The 21,957-nt window shown below is 45.5% G+C and overlaps 1 protein-coding gene across 4 annotated transcripts in view; it reads right to left on the bottom strand.

Moving 5' to 3' along the window:
• Positions 1–12,369: 12,369 nt before the first annotated feature.
• Positions 12,370–21,957, bottom strand: part of LOC119970386 (synapse differentiation-inducing gene protein 1-like) — a 105,258-nt gene continuing 95,670 nt past the window's right edge. For all 4 annotated transcript variants that reach the window (XM_038804929.1, XM_038804936.1, XM_038804955.1 and 1 more), the window contains exon 4: positions 12,370–16,436. In XM_038804929.1, the coding sequence (XP_038660857.1) occupies positions 16,278–16,436 (159 nt within the window). In that variant the 3' untranslated portion in view covers positions 12,370–16,277. The remainder of the gene's footprint in view (positions 16,437–21,957) is intronic.

Consider the following 21,957-nt stretch of genomic DNA (forward strand, 5'->3'; position numbering starts at 1 on the left):
TCATACATACCTCATAATGAAATGTCAATGCCACTATGTTTCATTCCTTTTAAGGAGGGAGGTATGTCATGGCCCTTCGTGTTGCCATGGATTGTTTTTCTTTTTAAATTTAGAGTACCCAATTCATTTTTTCCAATTAAGGGGCAATTTATCGAGGCCAATCCACCTAGCCTGCACATCTTTGGGTTGTGGGGGTGAAACCCACGCAAACACGGGAAGAATGTGCAAACTCCACATGGACAGCGACCCAGAGCCCGGATCGAACCTGGGACCTCAGCACCGTGAGGTCGCAGTGCTAACCCACTGTGCCACCGTGCTGCCCTGGTCCATGGATTGTTAATTAGGGACATAACTTTAAGTCAAGCAGACGAAGTAGGGAATTCAGATGTCACGATTCAATGGAAAAACTTCCAAGTGTCATTTCGGGCGCGATTGAAAGGGTGTTTCCCAACGGCTGAGTTTGCGAGATTGCGGCTCGTATTCAATGGCAGTTCGTGCTGGAAATGAGCCCCTATCATCTTCTCGCCATTACCGTCTGATGGCAACTGTTGGCAATGATTCAGCACTTTTCCATTTACATCAGCCCCAGATACACATTTGCTTCTTTGCTACCACCTCCTTCTGCCTTGCACCATGAATCTTTTTGTCATTTAACCTCCTCCATCTTCCACCCTGTGACTGATTCTCCTTTTGTTCTTTTGCTCTCCTCCTGCCTTTCCATGCCTTTTATGTAAAATCTCTTATATCTGTAACTTGTTCCAGTTCTGATGAAAGATCACCAGCCTGAAATGTTGGGCCAGATTTTTATACAATCATAAGGACTCTGGAGCCTGTATGAATGGAGATGGGATTTAATTCCGATATTCGCAATACCCTCAATTTTCAGTGGTGTAGGATAAAGAATCTGGTAATGAGTCCACACTCTGCACTCCTGACAAGGTTGGCTCCATTGCCGGGGTAGGCATTTGCTATTCCCCTACTACTTTACTGGAATCGAGCCGCCTTCTCCATGACTCGTGGTTCACTGCCCATTAGAGGAGTCATGAACCTGAGCCAGTTTTCGGAAATCTTCTGAAAGGTAAGATCAATAGGTCTTTCTCATACTTCCATATCCCCTCCATGCCAACACATGCCCCCCCCCCACCAACTTCTATGGCCCCTCATGCCCTCCATGCCAACTCATGCCCCCCACAATCCTCCATGGCTCTTCATACCCTCCTTGCCAACCCATGATAATTCCACGCTCATTAACCCAGTATAAACTCTGTACCGAGACAATTAACTCGATAGTAATAATATCATATGCGGAACTACTTTTAAAAAAAAATCATTATTTTCTTCAAAAAACTGCTGTTGTTACAACCCTACTATAGTGTCAATCAACCAGACCCTTGAAATATCAATAACAGAAAGTGTAACCGCTTGATACATAGCTGGGGTCACTGCTGTCCACAATTCACTTTAATGTTTTCATCTTTGGACAAAAAAAATAATTTCTAAATTTGCAAATGACGCCAAAATAGTTTGTGTGCATATATGTGTGTATGTGTGTGTGTGTGTGTGTGTGTGGGTGGTCGGGGTGGGGTGGTGCAGGGGTGGATAGCTAATACTAAAGAGGATGGCAACAAATTACAGGACAACATTAATAAACTTACAAATTGGCAAGTAGTTGGCAACTGAAGTTCAACACAGATAACTGATCAGGTAAAATGTGGTAGGATGTGCAAGCCTAAGTGAGGTAGAGCAACAAAGGGATCTCAGAGTAGAAATACATTAATTACTAAAAGTGACAGGTTAGCAATGCCACAGGGTGGTACGGTGGCGCAGTGGTTAGCACTGCTTCCTCACGTGCCAAGGACCCGGGTTCGATCTTGGCACTGGGTCACTGTCTGCGTGGAGTTTGCACATTCTCCCTGTGCTTGCGTGGGTTTCACCCCCCACAAACCCAAAGATGTGCAGGGTAGGTGGATTGGCCACTCCAAAATTACCCTTTAATTGGAAAATTTAAAAAAAAAATGTTAGCAAGGCCATAAAAATGTGAACCAATCACTAAACTATATTCCTAGGAGGAGGGAAGTCAAAAGTAGGGAAGTTATGCTAAATGTACATCAAACCTTGGTGAGACTTCATTTTGTCGACTGAAATCCATATATCTGCATCGTCTTATTAACCTGACTTGCTACATTCAAAGGTTTGTGAAGATGCACTCATAGGTCCTTCAGCTTGTAATCACTTCAGAATAGTGCATTGGAATATACAGCCTCTCCATTTTGTTCTATCCAAAGTGCATTGCATCACACTTTTCCACATTAAGTTGCTTCTGCTATGTTTCTGCCATTCCACCTGTCTGTGTCCTGAAGTCAGCTATCATGCACAATATCCGCTCTGCTTTTAAGTTTTGTACCCTCCCCAAACTTTGAAATTATCCTCCCTATACCTAAGAACAGGCCATTCATATATAACAAGGGAAGCAATGATCCTCATACTGACCCCGACGGAACCCACTGCATACTTAACCATTGTCTTAAACTCAGTTGTTCATTACTACTCTCCACATTCTATCCCTGAGCCAATTGTGCACGTAGGCTACCACTGTCCCATTAATATCGATTTGTCAAATAAATCTGTTAGTGTCACTTCATGGATATGTGCTTTAAAAGCTCATGTACTCAACATCTACTGCCCTAACTCCATTACCCACCCGTGTTACTCCATCAAAGAACTCAGGTCATTATTCCTTTATCAAATCTAGCCTGTCTGTTCTTATCACCTTATGTTTCTCCAAGTGAGAGTTGATTTTGTGCTTCTCAATGGTCTCGGATAGATTTTGACAATGGTTTCTGATAGATTTGGTCTGTAGTTATCAGGTTTATTTCTCCCCCCCCCCCCCCCCCCACCACCTTTTGAACAGGAGTGTAACATTTGTAATCTTCCAGTCTTCTGACACTACTCTTATACCCAAGGGGAATTTAATGTTTGTGGTCAGAGCTTGTGCTATCTCTAACTTGGCTTCCCTCAGCAACCTAGGATGCGCCTATCAGGACCAGATAGCTTGTCAACTTTGAGCAATGCTGAATTGTGCAAGGGTCCTTCCTGATGATTCCCTTATTTCCCATTCTTTTTTTTGCCATTATCATTTTGGTCCATGGATGTTTCATGGACATGTATCTGTGAGTCAAGCAGCAGAAAGAATGAGTAATTCAAGAGGTTGCAACGTAGCATATGGTGCCAGCTTTGGACAACAGACCCCAGACTTTGTGGCACAGAGAGATGGGATGGGTCTCAGTTTGATTGGTTGGCTGCTGGCCAATGAATTTGCCAAAAGGCCATATTCTACCTGGTAACAGGTGCTGATTGGATCCTTCCTGAGTGGATGATTTCCAGAGACCTAAGGAAAGCAATGTTGGGTCCTGGACGGTTAGGGAAGAAGGGGCTGTGAGTGCCTTCTTCCTCTCTTCTCTCTCTCCAGAAATGCTGTGAGCTGCTTATTTCTGAACCTGCAGAGAACCTGAATGAATGAATCTAGAGTGAAAACTATGACAGACTGAAGGCAGAAACCTGGATCTGAAAGTCTAGTGAAGGAAGGTGTTCTTAAAGACAACCATCTGAAACAAAGACTCTTTACTTATTACTTTCACCTCTCTATTCCCCTATGTGTTGGTTTGTCTTGTGTGTGTGTGTGTGTGTTTGTAGAGGATGAGGGCAAGTTAAAGTGGGTGATTAAGAATTAGATCATAGTTAACCAGTTGTATTTGTTGTATGTTTCATTATAGATCTTGTTATAAGTAAGAAGTAATTGTGTTAACATTTACAAACCTGGTGGCTGTAATTATTGGCAGCCAAGGACCAATGACTTTGGGTATTTTTCTGAGAATTATTTGTTAATTCAATTGTTTTGTGACTCTGGGTAAAAGAGGTTGGAATTGACTGCGCATTAGCCCAGGGTGTCTTAACAACTGTCCTATTTGTTTTCTCTACCCTTCCTCTTCTGTGACATTAACATCTTCCTCTTCCGTTCTGAAGACAGATGCAATGTACTCATCCATGATCCCAGTCATGTCGCCACAAGAAAATTGCCTCATCTGTCCCTAAGCGACTCAGCCATTCCTTTAACTATCCATTTACTTTGATGCTCTTTATTTGAATGCATGTTGTTCACTTGCCTGAGAGGCCGAGCATGACCTTATTTCCTCTAAGACACACGATAAGAAATTCTTTTAACTTCTAAATAATGGGAGCTCATTCCTCTTTTATGATTTATGAGAAGATTCACTGTCTTGTGGAAATGAAAACAGAATTGATAAGGCACCTCAGACATGAAATATAAATCATCATTATCTTGTCCTAGAACGATAAGGTACATTTAAACCCTGGCACATCAGATTGGTTTGCAATGTCAAACTAATAAGTGCATTTATAAATGCTGATTGTGCCAGTGCTGAGGTGAGAAGAAGTGGACCTTGTTTTTAAAAACACTTGGTCAGAAGTCTAACCGTTGATGATCGGTAATATTCTCTTCTGACTGGCGTGCCACTCCAGCAATGTAATCTATTTAAAAATTAGGATTTAAAAAAATAAAATTATGAGTGATCATGATACTGCATATCATGTATTAGGCTGACAGGGCCACAGTACATCTGTATCCGGCTGACAGAGCCACAGTATTGTACCAGGCTGGCAACATCTGTAAAGGCTGACAGGGCCTCAGTATAATTTTATCAGGCCAACTGGCCTGTGTAGGCTGACAATGCCTCTGTTTAATTGTATCAGGCTGACTGGCCTGTGAAGGCTGACAATGCCTCTGTTTAATTGTATCAGGCTGACTGGCCTGTGACGGCTGACAATGCCTCTGTTTAATTGTGTCAGGCTGACTGGCCTGTGAAGGCTGACAATGCCTCTGTTTAATTGTATCAGGCTGACTGGCCTGTGAAGGCTGACAATGCCTCTGTTTAATTGTGTCAGGCTGACTGGCCTGTGAAGGCTGACAATGCCTCTGTTTAATTGTGTCAGGCTGACTGGCCTGTGAAGGCTGACAATGCCTCTGTTTAATTGTATCAGGCTGAAGGGGCCTGTGAAGGCTGACAATGCCTCTGTTTAATTGTATCAGGCTGAAGGGGCCTGTGAAAGGCTGACAATGCCTCTGTTTAATTGTATCAGGCTGAAGGGGCCTGTGAAGGCTGATAGTGCCTCCGTTTAATTGTATCAGGCTGACGTGGCCTGTGAAGGCTGACAGTGCCTCAGTTTAACTGCATCAGGCTGAAGGGGCCTGTGAAGGCTGACGGGGCCTCAGTATAATTGTATCAGGCTTCATGGCCTGTGAAGGCTGACAGGGTCTCCGTTTAACTGTATCAGGCTGATGTGGCCTGTGATGGCTGGCAGGGCCTCCATTTAATTGTATCAGGCTGACGGGGCCTCAGAATAATTGTATTAGGTTGACTGGGCCTCTAAAGGTTGACAGGGCCTCAGATCAACCATATCAGGTTGACATGGCCGATAAAGACTGACAGGTCTTCAGTTATCATCTCTCCTGAATAATGGCCACTCTGATATGGCAGCGCTCGGAGTGTCAGCCTGGATTATGTGCTCAAGTTTGCAGAGTGGGACTTGATCCTGTGAAACTGGGGATCATGGACTAATTTCTAGAAAAGACAATGGGCTGAATTCTCCACCATCAGGGTCTCTCCGTTTTCCAGGCAGCTTGGGACCAGCCCCATTGACCAGCTGTCGAAATGGAGAATCCCGACGGTGTGCCGCACCAGAAATCTGATGCAGCGGGATGGATAAACCCGCCCAATGGCTGTGACTTCCATCCAGCGTAAGGTCACAAAGGCAGAGTTAGAAAGCCAGCAGGTCCAGGGTGCATTGTTACTTCGAACAGAGAGGGGCTGATGGAACCACTGTGATCAAACTCTGAGAACGGGCTGAATCACTGCAGAAGCAGAGGTTGAAATCCCCTGTCCTCATTCGTGGCTGGGATTTTCCGGTACCGCTGAGAGCGAATGGAGTTTTGGCTGGAATGCCAAATTTCCCATTCTCCCCACAATGGGTCCTGCCGCGGATGAGACTGGAGAATCCCATCCAGGGTATTTTGGGGGGATTTGGGGAGCAATTTTCTAGGGATAGAGGAGTTCAGAGATGGGGAGAAGTAAGGCCATTAAGGTATTTAAACCAGGGAAACATGGGTATGGGATATTGGAGATCAAGAGACAATGTCAGTATGGATGTTCTGATGAAGGGTCACTGATCTGAAACAAATGAGCTGAAATCTAGGGCAGCACGGGGGCGCAGTGGGTTAGCTCTACTGCCTCACGGTGCCGAGTTCCCAGGTTCGATCCTGGCTCTGGGTCACTGTCCGTGTGGAGTTTGCACATTCTCCCTGTGTCTGCGTGGGTTTCGCCCCCTCAACCCAAAGATGTGCAGGCTAGGTAGATTGGCCACGCTAAATTGCCCGTTCATTGGAAAAAATGAATTGGGTACTCTAATTTCTTTTAAAAAATGGGCTGGAATCTTCCGTGTCGCCCGCCACAAGAACGTCATGCGTGAGCCGTGGACAATGGAGAGGTCCATTGACCTTAGGCGGGATTCTCCGGTCGCTGGGTGGACGTGGCCAGAAAATCCCGCCATTAACTCTGTTTCTTTTTCCAGTGATGCTGCTTGACCTGTTGAGTGTTCTCAGCAGTTTTGTTTTCATTTCAGATTGACAGCATCTTCAGCACTTTGCTCCTGAAGGTGGATGAATTAGTGGAGGGTTTTGGATGAATAGAAGATTATGGAAGGTAGAGATGTGAAGCCGACAATAAGGCACCGCTTAACATTTTACATTCATGTGAAAATAAATTGGTTAATGCCTCTGTTAGATGCCCCCCAATGAAATCTCAAGTGAACACATTATCCGTTTGTGCACTCCTGTCACCAACAATGATTGCTGGCTGAGAAAGTCATGACCGAGGCCCTACCTGATCCTTGCTTCTAACGTCATGCTAGAAAGAGCAGACTTATTCATGGGTGGAAGAGTTCAATTCTGAGACACAGGTCTCCCTGAAATATCTGCTCCAAAGACGCACACACCTATCACACATTGATTCATTTGCAGAACTGCCAAAATATTTTATTTTACAATGTAATTTTATTACACATTAAGTTTCGTCAATCTACATTGATATTAATGCTTAATGAGTGGTATTGCTGCTAATTGGCCCTTTGGACAAGGCATGCCCATGAGTGCAAATACACAAACAAATGGAGAATATGAGTAAACAAATGAGAAAGGACATATACTTTTGCTGTTTGTGGTAATGGTGGTATTTTAAATGAAGCTCATGAAGGCAAGTTGAGCTTTAAGCATGATGCAGTCATTAAAGTGGTGGAAGTGGATTTACCTGTGAGATAGGCTGCTGTTAGCTTTGCTGGGGAATCTGTGGAAAACTGCTATTTCTGAAACAGTGAACTACATACAGTTTGAAACTCGAACATTTTCCTTGGTAGTCACTCCGTGCCACCTGTGAGAAGAGGCCTAGAAGATCTCTTTCAAGCATTCCATATTTCTATTACAGTAGACTTTCATTGGAAGGTGACAACACAAACATTCTCCTTTTGTCCCCTCATCAAACCTCCGTTTGTCACGGAGGAAGGATTGTGTGCAACTTGCTCTGAGTGGTGCCATCGTAATGTTTTTGTCAAGCTCCTTTCCATTCATTACCTTGACTGCAATCACAAACACACTCCATTATAAGGTAAGGTAAAGTCGCCATAGTCCCAGATGACCATCGGCTGCTTTCCCCTTTGAGGGGGAGAGCTGACTGGTGGTGATTTAACCTGAGGATCACCACACCTCAGGCGAGGGGCAAGGTTGAGAAAGCAGGGCCTTCACGAATAACCTCATGATAGTGCCCTGGAAATAGAGCAGAGCAAAATTCTTCCCAACCGTTCCTTCTGCCTCTATGCAGGGCCAATAGGGTGGAGTCAGAGTGGGGGGAGTAATCGTTTCTCCCACCCTGTCCCTTCCATGTCAAAGTGTGAGGCTGGAAGGGCAATCAGGAAACCAAGATTCTCACAGTTAAAGGAAGAAAAAGCAATGGGACACACAAGAGGAAGGTTTTCAGTTTGAAATATTGGGGTGAAATATTTTCTTGATTGGTCGTGCAGAGCAGGTGTTAGCAAACCGGCTGGCTGGTTTACAATCTGCCCATTGATTTCACTCGAGAGGAGAATGGAGCTCAGTTAAAATGGGTTGTAAATTCACAGCCACCTGTTTTATGCCATCATCTCAGACTTATTTCAAAACTGAGAAGTTTGTGTCCCACAGGCATCATAAATAGCTACTGTTTTCTGGGCCAATGGGGTTGTCTCTCGGTTGTTTCTTTAGGATGGTGTCACTGGTCAGTAGGGACTACATCATAAGAGACACAAGTGACCAGTTCGATCATCAGAAATCAGGAGGAGACCATAGATCCTGTTCTGGCATTCAATTAGATCATAGCTCAACTCCATTTACCTCTGTTTGTTCCATATATCTTGATAATCCCTTACCTATCCAAGACCTGTCTATCTCCATTTTTGAAGCTCCAGTAGACAATGAGAATCCCCAGCCATTTGATGGAGCGAGCGCCAGATTTTCATTCGCGTTTGTGTGAAAAAATGCTTCCAGAATATATGGCTAAAAGGTATAACTCAAATTTTAAGATATTGCTCCTAGTTTGGATTCCCTGATCCGGAGAATTTGTTTCTCTGTATCTACTCTATCTAATTATTTGCTTATTTATCACACTTTCTAGATGATCGCAGCCTTCTAAACTCAAGGGAACACACTCCATATGTGTCTTCAGAATTTAAACCTTTAATCCCTGGGCACCATTTTGGTAAATCTGTGTTGTTTTCTCTCCATGGTTAATACATCCAGCCTGAGGTGCAGTGGCCAAGGACATTACACAGCAGTCTTTCTGACTCAATGTAATTATGTCTTGGTTCGAAATGCAAAATGGGCAACAATGAATCAGCAGTTTGTTTTTCACCCTTCCATCAACTTTGATTTATAGCACTGTCCACCTCCGAGCCCCCCCCCGACGGGGATGCGGGAATGAAACAGTTCCTAGACAGACTGGAACTGCCAGTTGTGGGGGAAGACAGACGGGGGGAGCTGGAAGCACCAATAGACCTGGGAGAAATCATGGAGAGCATCAGCTCCATGCAGGCGGGGAAGGCACTGGGACCCGACGGGTTCCCAGCGGACGTCTACAAAAAATTTGCACCAGTTCTGGCCCCACACCTAGGGACATGTTCGCGGACTCACTGGCAGGGGGCACCATGCCTCCCAACGCTAGCACAGGCCACAATCTCACTGATACCCAAAAAAGATAAAGACCTGACGGAATGTGGATCATATGGACCCATTTCACTGCTGAATGTAGATGCGTAAATACTCGCAAAGGTCCTGGCCAAAAGGCTGGAGGGCTGCGTACCAGACGTGGTCGCAGAGGACCAAACGGGCTTTGTCAAGGGTAGGCAGCTCACAGCGAACATCAGTCGGCTGCTGAATGAGATAATGATCCCCCCCCCCCCCCCGGGAGAGAACACCAGAGGTGATCGTCTCCCCGGACGCCGAAAAGACCTTTGACAGGGTCGAATGGAAATACCTCCTCGAGGTACTGGAACGGTTTGGGCAAGGAGTGGGTTTCACCGCCTGGGTGAGTCTCCTGTACAACGCTCCCAAAGCGAGCGTCCGAACTAACACCACCTAAATACTTCCAGCTGCAGAGAGGGACAAGACAGGGCTGCCCCCTGTCCCCACTCTTGTTCGCACTAGCAATCGAATCCCTGGCGATAGCCCAGCGGGACGCGAAAAGCTGGAAGGGAATCCGGAGAGGAGACAGAGAGCACAGAGTCTCACTCCATGCAGAGGACCTGCTCCTCTATGTCTCGAAGCCACAGGAGGGAATGAAGAGAATACTGCAAATACTGAAAGAGTTTGGAACCTTCTTGGCTACAAACTTAACCTGGGCAAAAGTGAGACATTCTCAGTGAACCCAAAAGGGGGAGGAACAGAGCTGAAGGGGCTCCCGTTCAAAACGGAACAGAACAGATTCCGTTAGCTGGGGATCCAGATAGCCAGAGACTGGACACAGATCCACAAGTAGAACCTGACCAGCCTGGTGGAGGAAGTAAAAGACTTTCAATGGTGGGGCTCACTCCCTGGTGGAGAGTGCAGACGATCAAGATGAACGTACTGCCAAGGTTCCTCTTCCTGTTTAGATCCATCCCCATCTTCAACCCCAAGGCCTTTTTCCAAAACATAGACAGGCTAATCATGGCGTATGTGTGGGGAGGCAAGAACCTGAGAATTCCCAAACTGACATTGCAAAGAAGGAAAGTCAGAGGGGGCCTGGCTCTACCGAACCTACAATACTACCATTGGGCAGAAACGGCAGAAAAGGTGAGGGGATGGGTACAAGAACCCGACACAGATTGGGTACAAATGGAGGCGGCATCCTGTAAAGGAACAACCCTCCGGGCCCTGGCCAGAGCAACACTGCCATCCTCCTCAACAAGGTACACAACGAGCCCAGTGGTAGCGGTCACACTGAGAACGTGGACCCAGTTGAGACGGCACTTTGGGATGACCAAAATGTCCCCCATCTGCGGCAATGACAGATTCCCCCCAGCCATGCTAGATACCACCTTCAAAAGGTGGAGGCGGGACTGGGGCACACTGACGGTCGGGGACGTCTACGTAGGGCGCAGACTGGCGACACTTGATGAACTGACGAGGAAGTGGAAGAGGACAGAAATTGAGACACCTCCAAATAAAGCACTTCCTCCGCAAAGAGACAGTAGGGCACCCTGAGGCCCCAGAAAGCACACTACTAGAGGACCTGAAAGGCACAAGCAGTGAGAAGGGGGGACAATGTGGGAAAATATACGGACAGCTACTGGACAGAGCCCGAACACCACTGGACGGGACCAGACAAAAATGGGAGGATGAACTGGGGACCGAGGTAGGATGTGGACTCTGGAGCGAAGCACTGAGCAGGGTGAGCTCCACCTCCTCCAGCGCAAGGCTAAGCCTAATGCAGCTCAAAGTGGTGCACAGAGCACACCTGACCAGAACCCGAATGAGCAGGATCTTCCCGGAGGTGGAGGACAAATGTGAACGGTGCCAGTGGGGCCCGGCCAACCACACCCACATGTTTTGGGCTTGCCCGAAGCTTGCTGGGTTCTGGACAGCCTTCTCCGAGGCAATGTCCAAGGTTGTGGGGGTGAGGGTGAAGCCATGCCCAATAGTGGCAATCTTCGGGGTATCGGAGCAGCCAGAGCTACACACGGGCCAATGCCCTTGCTTTCACTTCCCTAATCCCTAATTGCACGCCGGAGAATCCTGCTCGGCTGGCAATTGGCAGGACCACCCAAAGCTGCAGACTGGCTCGCTGACCTCTCGGAATTTCTCCACCTGGAGAAGATTAAGTACGCCATCCGAGGGTCAGAGGAAGGCTTCCTGGATACTTGGGATCAGTTTGTCGGCCTGTTCTAAAACCTGTTCGAAGGCAGCAACGAGGAGTAAACCAAGGAAAAAAAAGATGAAGAACCAAAGGACTGCGCAACCCGGGGGGGGGGGGGGGGGGGGGGGGAGGGGATCACAGACCGATCCAGAGGGCAGCAAAATGTACGTACAGTTAGTCAAATGAAGGAGAAAACAAACCTCTCTGTCAAAGAAAGCAAATTAGCGCGGGCAAGAAAAATGTAATGTATATAGGTACCAATTATTTATAAATATGAGAAAAGCCAATAAAAAGATTAGATTTTCAGAAAAAAAGCTTTGATTTATAGCTAAATATGTATTAAGTGTAGGTGTTTGTGACAAATAAATCATAAGTGTCATGATCGACGTTATCTTGCAAAACTGTCAGGATCAGGGCAATATTAGGAGTGAGATTTATGATTAGTTGAAGTTATTGAATAGAGCAATTAAATTTGTGGAGGATTGTTTAATTTTTAATAGTGACATTTCTTTTTATTATAGATCATCAGTAAAGCAAAGTACCCTGTTGTCAGTCCTAATCAATGCCACCGAGCCCCAACAGTACTTATGGCTTGTTTTCATCAACCTTTGTCAGAACATTTTTCACTTGATCCAAAGTGGGTAGGGAAGGAGAGGGGGTGGGTGGGGGGGGGGGGGGGGGGGGGGGGGGGGCAGTGATGGTGGTTAGGCACACTAGCCACAATCTTCCGGGGCTATCTCGCCCAATATGTTTTATAGCCACTGGTCACAATGTCCCGAGAACCATTTAGTCCAATGGGTTTGATGGACATCAATCACAATCTCTCATTGGCTAGCTAGTCCAACAGTGTAAATGGATATCAGCTGCAGTCTCTCACTGCTAGGTTAAAATTTAATTCCAATGAAAACAATATATATAAGAAGTTTTACTTTTGAGTGTTGAAGCGAAAATTCATCCAGGAATAGTTAGAAATATATATACAATAAAAAAGCCAAAGGTTCTGTTGTAGTTCCATATATATATATATCCATTAATCGGTAATGCACCACTCCCGTGATCTCCTGTGTTCTGATTAATACATCCAATTTTACATGCAAATAGAACTTAAACCATTCTGTTAACAATAGGGCATTCATTTACTGTAAAATTTGAAATAACATACAATTACCTTTTTTACCTTCTGCATGCTTAACTTTCAGGAATGTGTTAAGTGACTGAATCAGCACTGTCAAATCAATTTGTTTTTAAGGTTCACTTTTATGGACATTTCTACATGCTTCATGTAAATTTTTCTAAGCCTGGTTTAACCAGATTTCATGTTGAGTAGGTGTGATTAGCTGCATAAACATCCAGCAAAGAAAAAACATTTCAATCCCTCGATACCGCAGATAGCATCCTCTACTAGAATTGATGGAATTCGTTTGACTGTGTTGTTGACACTGGTGGAATTCTCGAATGAGCCAGCAGGAATTTATTGTAAATCAGCCATGTTGATGTACATTTGCACAGCTGTAAGTGACAGTGAGGCTTGGTAATCCACACTCTTAAACCCCAATTAAAGTTCAGTGACTTTTCTGTGGGCGTTATTAGTGGCCAGGTGTCAGCATGGCATCATTGACCACATGACTGCATATAATTCTGATCAGAGGCCATGGTAAAGTATCAATTTATCCAATGATAATGGGTTGTCATTTCCCTTCCTGATCAGTTTTGCTGGATATTGGTGTCAAGGAGCTAAGACCTCACTCCATATTTTCATAAAATACATATCGTGGCTAATTTATAAAATTTTAAAAACTGGACAAAGACTTAAAATGACAGAAGACATGACTGACTGTGATTCAAACAAAAGGAACTTTCTGACATTCAGAGAAGCTCCTCGTTACCTCCGAAGACGCACTAATAAACTGGTGAGCTGTAGACGACGACTTCCAAGGGAATTACACAAAGGCAATTTACATTCTTAAGCAACGGGGCGAGCAAAGACTCCAACTCTGTTCGGACAATGGACCTTGAAATCTCTTTTGAAATTCTTAATAGCTGAAAGATTAATCATCTCAAGAATCCAAACGAAGGAATATACATCCTTTGTCAAAGCCAAAATGGAGAAGTGGGAGTCATCATAATGATTGGATTATCTGCTTTGAGTTAATCTGGTTGAGGCATAAATATTGGCCAGAACACCTGTTCTTCTTTAAAATAGTCCCACAAATCTTTTACATCCATCTGGCAGGGTAGAAAGGATCTCAGCTTAACTTCTCAACTAAAGGATGACACCCCCAACAGTGCAGCAGTCCCTCAGTCATGCACCAGTTGTGTCAACCTGGACTATGTGCTCAAGTCACTGGAGTGGGACTTGAACCCATTGCCTCCTGACGTTCACTAAACCAAAGTTTAGCTTGGTGAAAAAAAAGGAGTGAAAATGGGATAGGTCAAGAAATAGAACAGAATTTAGATGAAGGGGAATGGAAACAAGGGTTCAGTAAAATAAAGAAAGGAAGGTTGTACTAAATGTAGCGACTAATTGCCAGTCTGAATTGAGAGGACAATCAACTGCGACAAGTCCTTTGAGGGAGCAAGCGTTCAGTTCTGCTGATTTTGCTTAATCACTCGTAAGAAACAATTGACTATCGAACCCTGCCCAGTTTCAACTTGCAGGCACAGTCGGAGAGCATTAAACTACTTTGTGAAGAAGAATTCGACTTTATGACTGTAATGATGTCAGATATATCTCCGTACTCAACGACAATGCTTCAGAGAAGATGAAAGCTGTTCGATTTGAGAGATAACGATGTAAATAAGCCCATGGCACGAGTTACAATGTTGGGATAAAACAAAGGTTATCTCATTTCTGTTTCAATTATGTTTTTGAATCAATATACACAAGGATTGCCTCGGAACAGAAAGAGGCCATTTGGCCCTTTAAGCCTGCTCCACCATTCTTGACTGATCTGTACCTTAACTCCATTTGCCCAACTTTGCTTCATATCCCTTAATACTCTTCCATAACCAAAGCATGTTGATTTTGGCTCTGAAAGCTCCAATTGAACCCCAACATCAAGGGCCTTTTGGTGAGTAAGTTTTGTATTTCTGCTACTCTTTATATGAGAACATGTTTCCTGATTTTAGTCCTGAATGCCTTCGCTCTTCAATTTTAAGATTCTTCCTATTTATTCTTAAGTCTTCTGAAAGGAAATGGATTCAAAATTTAACTGTTGGATTTAGTCAAACAATATTCTCTTTTTGTTAGAGAGGTGATAAAATGGCAGAATGTTGAGTGTGGGGGATTCAGCAATGGTAGTAATGTTGAATGTCAAGGGGAGATGGTTAGACTTTCTCTTGTTGGAGGCAGTCATTACCTGGCACTTGTGTGGTGCAAATGTTACTTGTCCCCTGTCAGTTCAAACTTGAATGTAATCAGCTCTTGCTGTGTGCAGAACTGGGCTGTTTCATTATTTGAGAAGTTATGAATGAAAATGTATACTGTGCAATCATCAGCAAACATCCCTAACTCTGAGGTTATGACATATGGAAGGTCACTGGTGAAGCAGCTGAAGATGTTTTGGCCCAGGGCATGATCCTGAGGAACTCCTGCCGCGATCTCCTGGGACTGAGATGATTGACCTCCAACAGCTACAACCATTGTGTATTGTGTTAGGTCTGACTCCAACCAATGGAGGGCTCCCCCTCCTGATTCCCATTGACTTCAATATTGCTTGGGTTCCTTGATGTCACACTCAGTCAAATGCTACCTCAACGTAAAGAGCAATCACTCTGAATTCAGCTCTTTTGTCTATGTTTCGAACAAGGTGGTAATGAGGTCTGGAGCAATTAGGCAGGTGGGTGCTTCGACCCGGAATAATAGCGAGTCATTTGATCATGACAGGCATCAAGGTGCAGAATGTCTGACGATGAAGTTCACAGACTCACACGTCACTTGTTCTCTGGGCGAGAGTCTGCATATTTGGTCGCAGACTTGACTGATCTTAACTGAATCACTGAGCCTAGCGTTTTCCTCACCTGATGACATACCCCCTATGTCTCCAGTCGACGGTCATCAAGTGGCCCGCCAAGAGTGAGAACCCTTCCCTCGGTGGATGCTTCAACCAAGCGAAGCCTCCCTTCAAATGTGACCGGTCAGTTTATTCAGGAGAAACCCAGTGGCTGGAGGTAGGAAGTGCCATTTGAAAAGGTGTCTATGAGGGACACACCCTGACAAGGAGTGTGCAAGTACTCCTGGGAAGCCAGGTACCTGTCTATAGAGATTCAGTGAGGCAGGGCAGAGGAGAACTGGAGGGGTTAGTGTGGTGACCAGTTTTCAGCAGGCTGTTCCCCAGAGGCCCTGGAGCAGGCCTGTGAGATCAACAGACGGAGAGAGAAAGAAACACACAGATACCTTGAAAAATCTCATCTTTGCAAACTATTTTCAAAGCTACAATAAGCTTTGCTATGAGGACTACTTGAAAAGATTTTCTACATTATTGTCATTGCTGTAACACACTTCTGAGAAGCTACCTCAACCTTACATTCCTCCTCGTTCGGCTGACTGAATTTCCAGTTCGAGTCCGGTTATGTCTGAGAAGCATTTGGTCTTCAGTCCTAATACTGTACATCGATGTGATTGACCGGCATAATGAATGCTGATGACGTTTTCATTTTAATCAAATGTTCCATTTGCTGTCGTGAAGCTGACCAGCTCGCCTTCTGATTTTGGGACTTTGCTTGCGCGGCTCAAAAAGTCACGTGCCAAGGAGCGACGTGTGCGTCCACATAGGCCATGGAGTCCTACAAATGGTTGTTTTTGGACAGGTAGGCTATCAATGCCACGGCAACCCCCACGTAAATGCCAGTTCCAATGGTGATAGAGAGCACAGCCAAGAACAGGGCCCGTCTGGAGCTTGAGCTCGCATGGTGGTAATCCCCCTTCGCCACACCCTTGTTCGTCTAGAGAGGAACAAATAAAAATAAATGGTCTTGAACAGTGAAGAATGGTACAATTTTCATCCGTTATTCAATGATGAAAATATCTCTCTAACCATAGCTCTTCATCAATATCTTCTATAAAAATAGTATTGCATCATAACATTTATAAATATACTGCTGTTTATAAAGTCTTTAGGTTGTGAGTATAGCACTCCACATGGTTAAAACATGTTAGTGCTGAAGAATGGAATACTTCAGGTAACTTTTCAGAAGCGTGGCCAGGCACCTCGCATTAAGAACTGAGAGCAGGCTAGGAGAAAGTGCATGGGGCCTGTTCCCAGCAATCCCATTTTTGTGTCAGAAGGTTGTGGGTGCAAGTCCCACTTAACAGACTTTGGCACATAATCAGGGCTGACAACTCAGTGCAGGACTGAGGGAGTGCTGCCTTGTTGGAAGTGTTGGGCGGGATTCTCTGACCCTCTGCGCCAAAATCGTGCTTGTTGCGGGGCGGAGAATCACCCAAAATAGGCTCCCACGCCGGCATGCGCCAGTTGCGCGCGTGCGATCGTTACGGCACCGGTTGTTGAAAGCGGTCCCCACGGCGATTCTCCGTGCTTGATGGACCATGTGCCTGCCGCATTCCACTGAGTCCCACCGGCGTGGTTCACATATGGTCCCACCCGGCGGGACCGCGGCGTTCTGGCTGCAGGAGCCGTCCTGGTGGTGGTGGGGGGGGGGGGGGATCAGACTCCGGTGGGGGCCTCCACGGTGGCCACGCCCACGATCGGTGGCTACAGATCGCCGAGCGTGCTCATTCCGGGGGGAGGAGCTATGTTCCTCCGCGCTGGGCCCCCATAGGGTGCTTCCCTGCAAATTGTTAATAAGCTGGGAATTTGAATTAAACAGGAAACAGATGTCACAGGTGGAGCTAAAGATGATTTCAAAACAGGCAAAGGAATATTTTATCACAGATTGTTCAAACCTTGGAGGGGACTTTCAGAGAGAGGAGGCTGAGGTAAAATCTTCAGAACTCTAGGCCATTCCAGTCGGGTGAAAAGAGATGGTCTGAATGGCCTTCCCTATTTGGGCCTATCCACATCAGTGATTCGAAAATTGAGAGGGGATCTTATAGAAAGGTTCAAGGATTTGTGGGGGCTTGATGGGGAGTCGATGCTGAGAGAATGTTTTCTCCTATGGGGTTATCTAGAACTAGGGGCCACAGATTAAAACTAAGGGGTCTCCCATTTAAGGATACTTTCATCTCATTGGGTCAATAGCCTTTGCAATTCTCTTCCAGTGGAGCAGTGGCGGTTGGGGTATTGAATATATTCCAGGGTAAGTTTGAGGGTTATGGGAGTGGGAGGACCGTGAGGTGGGGGGGGGGGGGGGGGGGGGGGGGGGGGGGGGGGGGGGGGGGTTGGTGGCAGACAGGCAAGAAAGTAGTGAGTGCTGCAATCAAATCAGTCATAATCTTACTGAATGGTGGAGTAGGCTTGATGAGGTGAATGACCTGCTCCTGCTCCTATTCCCTATGATCCTAAATGGCTGGTGATGTGGTGAGGGGAACAGCACTGCAGTTGGAATTGGAGGCTGCGAGCAGAGTGATGAGGGTCAGGATGGGAAGATTCTGATATCTGGAGCATGTAACTAGGAATCTGAAACGAGGGTCCAGTCATGGAAGGTGGTGGAACCAATCAGGCATGGGTCTTGATTCCATGATTTTTAGGAGCCAATTGGATTCTGGATCTAATTGATAGATGGACAAAGTTCTTGGGGGATATAGTACTATAGAATTCCTGCAGCGTAGAAGGAGGTCATTTGGCTTATCAAGTCTGCACCAACCTTCTGAAAGAGCACCTTACCCAGGCTCACTTCCCCATCCTATCCCCGTAACCCCACCTAACCTGCACCTCTTTATACATTCAGAGGCAATTTAGCAAGGCCAATCCACCTAACCTGCACATCTTTCGACTGTGGGAGGAAACAGGAGCACCCGGAGGAAACCCACACAGAGACGCAGTGAACGTGCAAACTCCACACAGTCACCCAAGGCCGGAATTGAACCTGGGCCTCTAGAGCTGTGAAGGAGCTGTGCCATAACTGTGCCACCAATGTAATTGGCTGAAGAGGCAATGCTATCAGGGATCTGTTTGAACAAAGTCTTGATTATCTGGTTAGTTGACAGGATAATGGTCTCCTGTTCTCGAATCTGAAATGATTGTTTGAAGAGATACAGCAAAGGTTATATAATTCTGCCACAAAACGTTTACATATTTAGATAGATATATATTCCTTTAATAATTTAAAATGAGACCCATAATGCAATCTGGGTCTTACTCTTGCCCTTCAGTATTGTTATGTGCAGGCAATGATGATAGACTCTCAGGAAAATCTAGGCCATAATGATTCAGATATGAGACAATGTGGAAGTGAACTCAACAGTATAGAAGCTGAAAGTTAATTTTGCTTTGCAATTTTCTCCCCCCCACCTTTAAATGAAATTCTTCCCGTTCAGGGAACAGCAAACTAAAGGTCACCAACTGTAAGACTCCTGCAGCAAATGAACAGGCCATTTGGCCCAACAGATCTGTGCCGGTGTTTACATTCTACACAAGCCTCCAGCCATCTAACTTCATCCCCCTTATCAACATATCCTTCTATTCCTTTCCCCCTCATGTAATTATTTAGCTTCCCCTTAATAACATCTATACCAGTTACCTCAATCACTCCGTATGGTAGGGGCATGATGGTGGCAGAGGGGTAATGTCACTCGATTTAATGGTCCAGACTGATGCTCTGAGGACATGGGTTGAAATCTCACCATGGCAACTGGTGGAATTTAGATTCAGTTAATAAACCTGGAACTGAAAGTTGGTTTCAGTAGTGGTGACCATGACAGTTATCCTCAGTTGTCCCTAAAAGCCATCTGGTTCACTAATGCCCTTGGGCAAAGTAAATCTGCCATGCTTACCCAATCTGGCCAACATGTCATCCCAGATCCACAGCAAGGTGGGTAACTCTGAAATGGCCTAGCAAGCCACTCAGTCCGAGGGCAATTAGGGACGAGAAACCCATATCCCATGAAAGCAACAAAAAAAAATACAAACCATTCTCTGGATAAAGACGTTTCTCCTGGGTTCCCTATTGTTTTTTTTTACTGACTATTTAATATTCATATTTCTCCTTTGGCACAAAGAAGAACTAATTCGACCAGAATGCAGAAGACACTTCACAATCACAGGAGAGGGAAACAGGCAAGGATCCAATATTGAAAATTGTCAACTTCGCAGATCCCTGGACTGTATGTAGAGAGCCAACCAGAAGTTTCTCTGAATTCTACTTCCCTCTGTGATCCTTCACAGAATTGAAGCATCAAATTGAAATGTACCCTGCATGAAACCTGTCATCTGCAACAGCCTGACTTCATTTCATTTACTCTTCTTGCTGAGCCCGCACAGGTATTGCTGTCTTGGATATGAGTCAGGATGTTGTTACCTCCTCTGAGGGGGAGTGCTCCACCGTCAGAAGTGCCAGCTTTTGAACAAGAAGCTGAATCAGAAGCTCCGTCCGTCCTCTCAGGTTGATGGTGAAAGATCCCCAGGAGCCATATTCCCAAGAGGAGTAAGGATATTCTCCCCGGCGTCCCAATTGGTATTTATCCTTGAACTAGCATCACCAAAACAGATCATGTGGCTGTCACTATTTTGTTGTTTGTGGGATCTTGTGTGAAAGCTGGCTGGCGTGATCCCCGTGTCAAAAACAGTGACTGTGCTTCAAAAAGTATGTAACTGACTGGAAAGTGCTCTGGGGCATCCCAATGTTGTGAAAGGTGCCGTGGAAATGGGGGAGTCTCTCTCTCCCTCTCTTCTTCAGCTGGTAATGTGCTGGAGCGACAGGTTTTAATTATTCATGCACGCTCTCTGCAGCTGCCTCAAATGTAAATAAGTCATATTTATGGCATAAGGAATGTTACAGAAATAGCTGCACAGCAGCAATGAAGCTGCAGTGCTGAACCCTTTCCTGCCTGGAACCATTTTCAGTCTACCTGCTGCACCTTACAAATTGAAGAGGGCTCTCTCCCACTGAGAAATGCAGGCCCTTACCATCCTGGGTGGTGATGAACTCATAGCGGGGATTGGGAGGGGGGGATTGGGTGTTATGTTAGGGGGATATGCTGACCATGATAAAGAATGTTACAAAAGGCAGGAGGAGCTCCACGGCAATGATTTTGGAAGAATACTTTCATTGGCAGTGGTCGCTGAGGAAACCAGGCCTCAGCAGACTAATTTAGCAGACGGGGTCTGAAGCAATCCTTGGGTCCTGCAATTCTGCACATCCGAGTTCTAAGGCCTGAAAAGTGGGCCGACCCACTGATGAGTCAGCCTTTTCTCACGGTTCCTTGGGCCTGAAATTGGGCTGCGTTGTACCTGTTTTCTAACCCTAAAAAGAACACAATGTATCCCGATTCCGACCTGCACAATTCTACACCAAAGCACCAGAAGGACAAGGTCGAGTTGTGGTCGAAAATGGAAAGCCAAAATCTACACAACAATTTTCTTTGTGTCGGGTTAAGTGATGAACAAAACTACCAAATCATTTTTTTAATGAGCCATTAGATTAACCCACTCCACCAACCCTTATGCAACACACTGCTGCAACCAGCTGTTCTATTTAATTGTTAGGAGGTCATTGCAAATTCCAGAAATACTTCACGTCCGCATGTTTGGGGGGTCACACAAATCGCTGAGGAAGATTGAATACAAGCAGAGATTCAGCATAATCCAAGGTTGGTGAGATAGTGTGAAGGGCTCGTTTCACTATTGATTCACATTTCTCTCTGTCAGGTGGCTTTGTTCAATTCACTTTCTGCATCCGTTGGCTGGAATCAAAATGTTAATCATGCGTTCGCCTCCCAACATTTCCTCAGCAGGCCAAGGCAATTTGCGCTTACATAGCCAGTTAGATAGTGTCTTTGCATGTTAGGTTTAATGGAAAGTGGACATGACAGAGAGCACTGATTGGACTTTCGTCCTTTTGAATAATAAACCTGTCCTGTCTGACCCCTCAGGTGAAGATCACAGAGCGAAGATTCAGGACAAAGCAGCCCACTTAATCGGCACCCCATCCACCACCTTGAATTTTCACTCCCTCCACCACCAGTGCACAGTGACACAGTGACAGCAGTGGGTACCATTTGCAAGATGCACTGCAGCAATTCACTAAGCAGGGATCCTTCAGCAGCACCTTCCAAATCCGCTGCCTCTACCACCTAGAAAAACAAGGGCAGCAGGCACATGGAAAGGCTCCACTTCATACCATTCTGCCTTGCAACTATATCACCAGCTGTCACTGGGACAAATCTTGGAACTCCCTCCCTAACAGCACTTGGTTGTGCCCACCAGATGAACTGCAGCAATTCAAGGAGGCAGTCCACTACCACCTTCTTAAGGGCAATTAGGGATGGGCAATAAATGCTGCCTTGTCAGTGGCACTCACATCCCATTAAAGAAGCTTTACAAAATCCCACTATTTCGTATAGGTG

Source organism: Scyliorhinus canicula, chromosome 1, assembly GCF_902713615.1.
Source record: "Scyliorhinus canicula chromosome 1, sScyCan1.1, whole genome shotgun sequence".
NCBI lineage: Eukaryota > Metazoa > Chordata > Chondrichthyes > Carcharhiniformes > Scyliorhinidae > Scyliorhinus > Scyliorhinus canicula.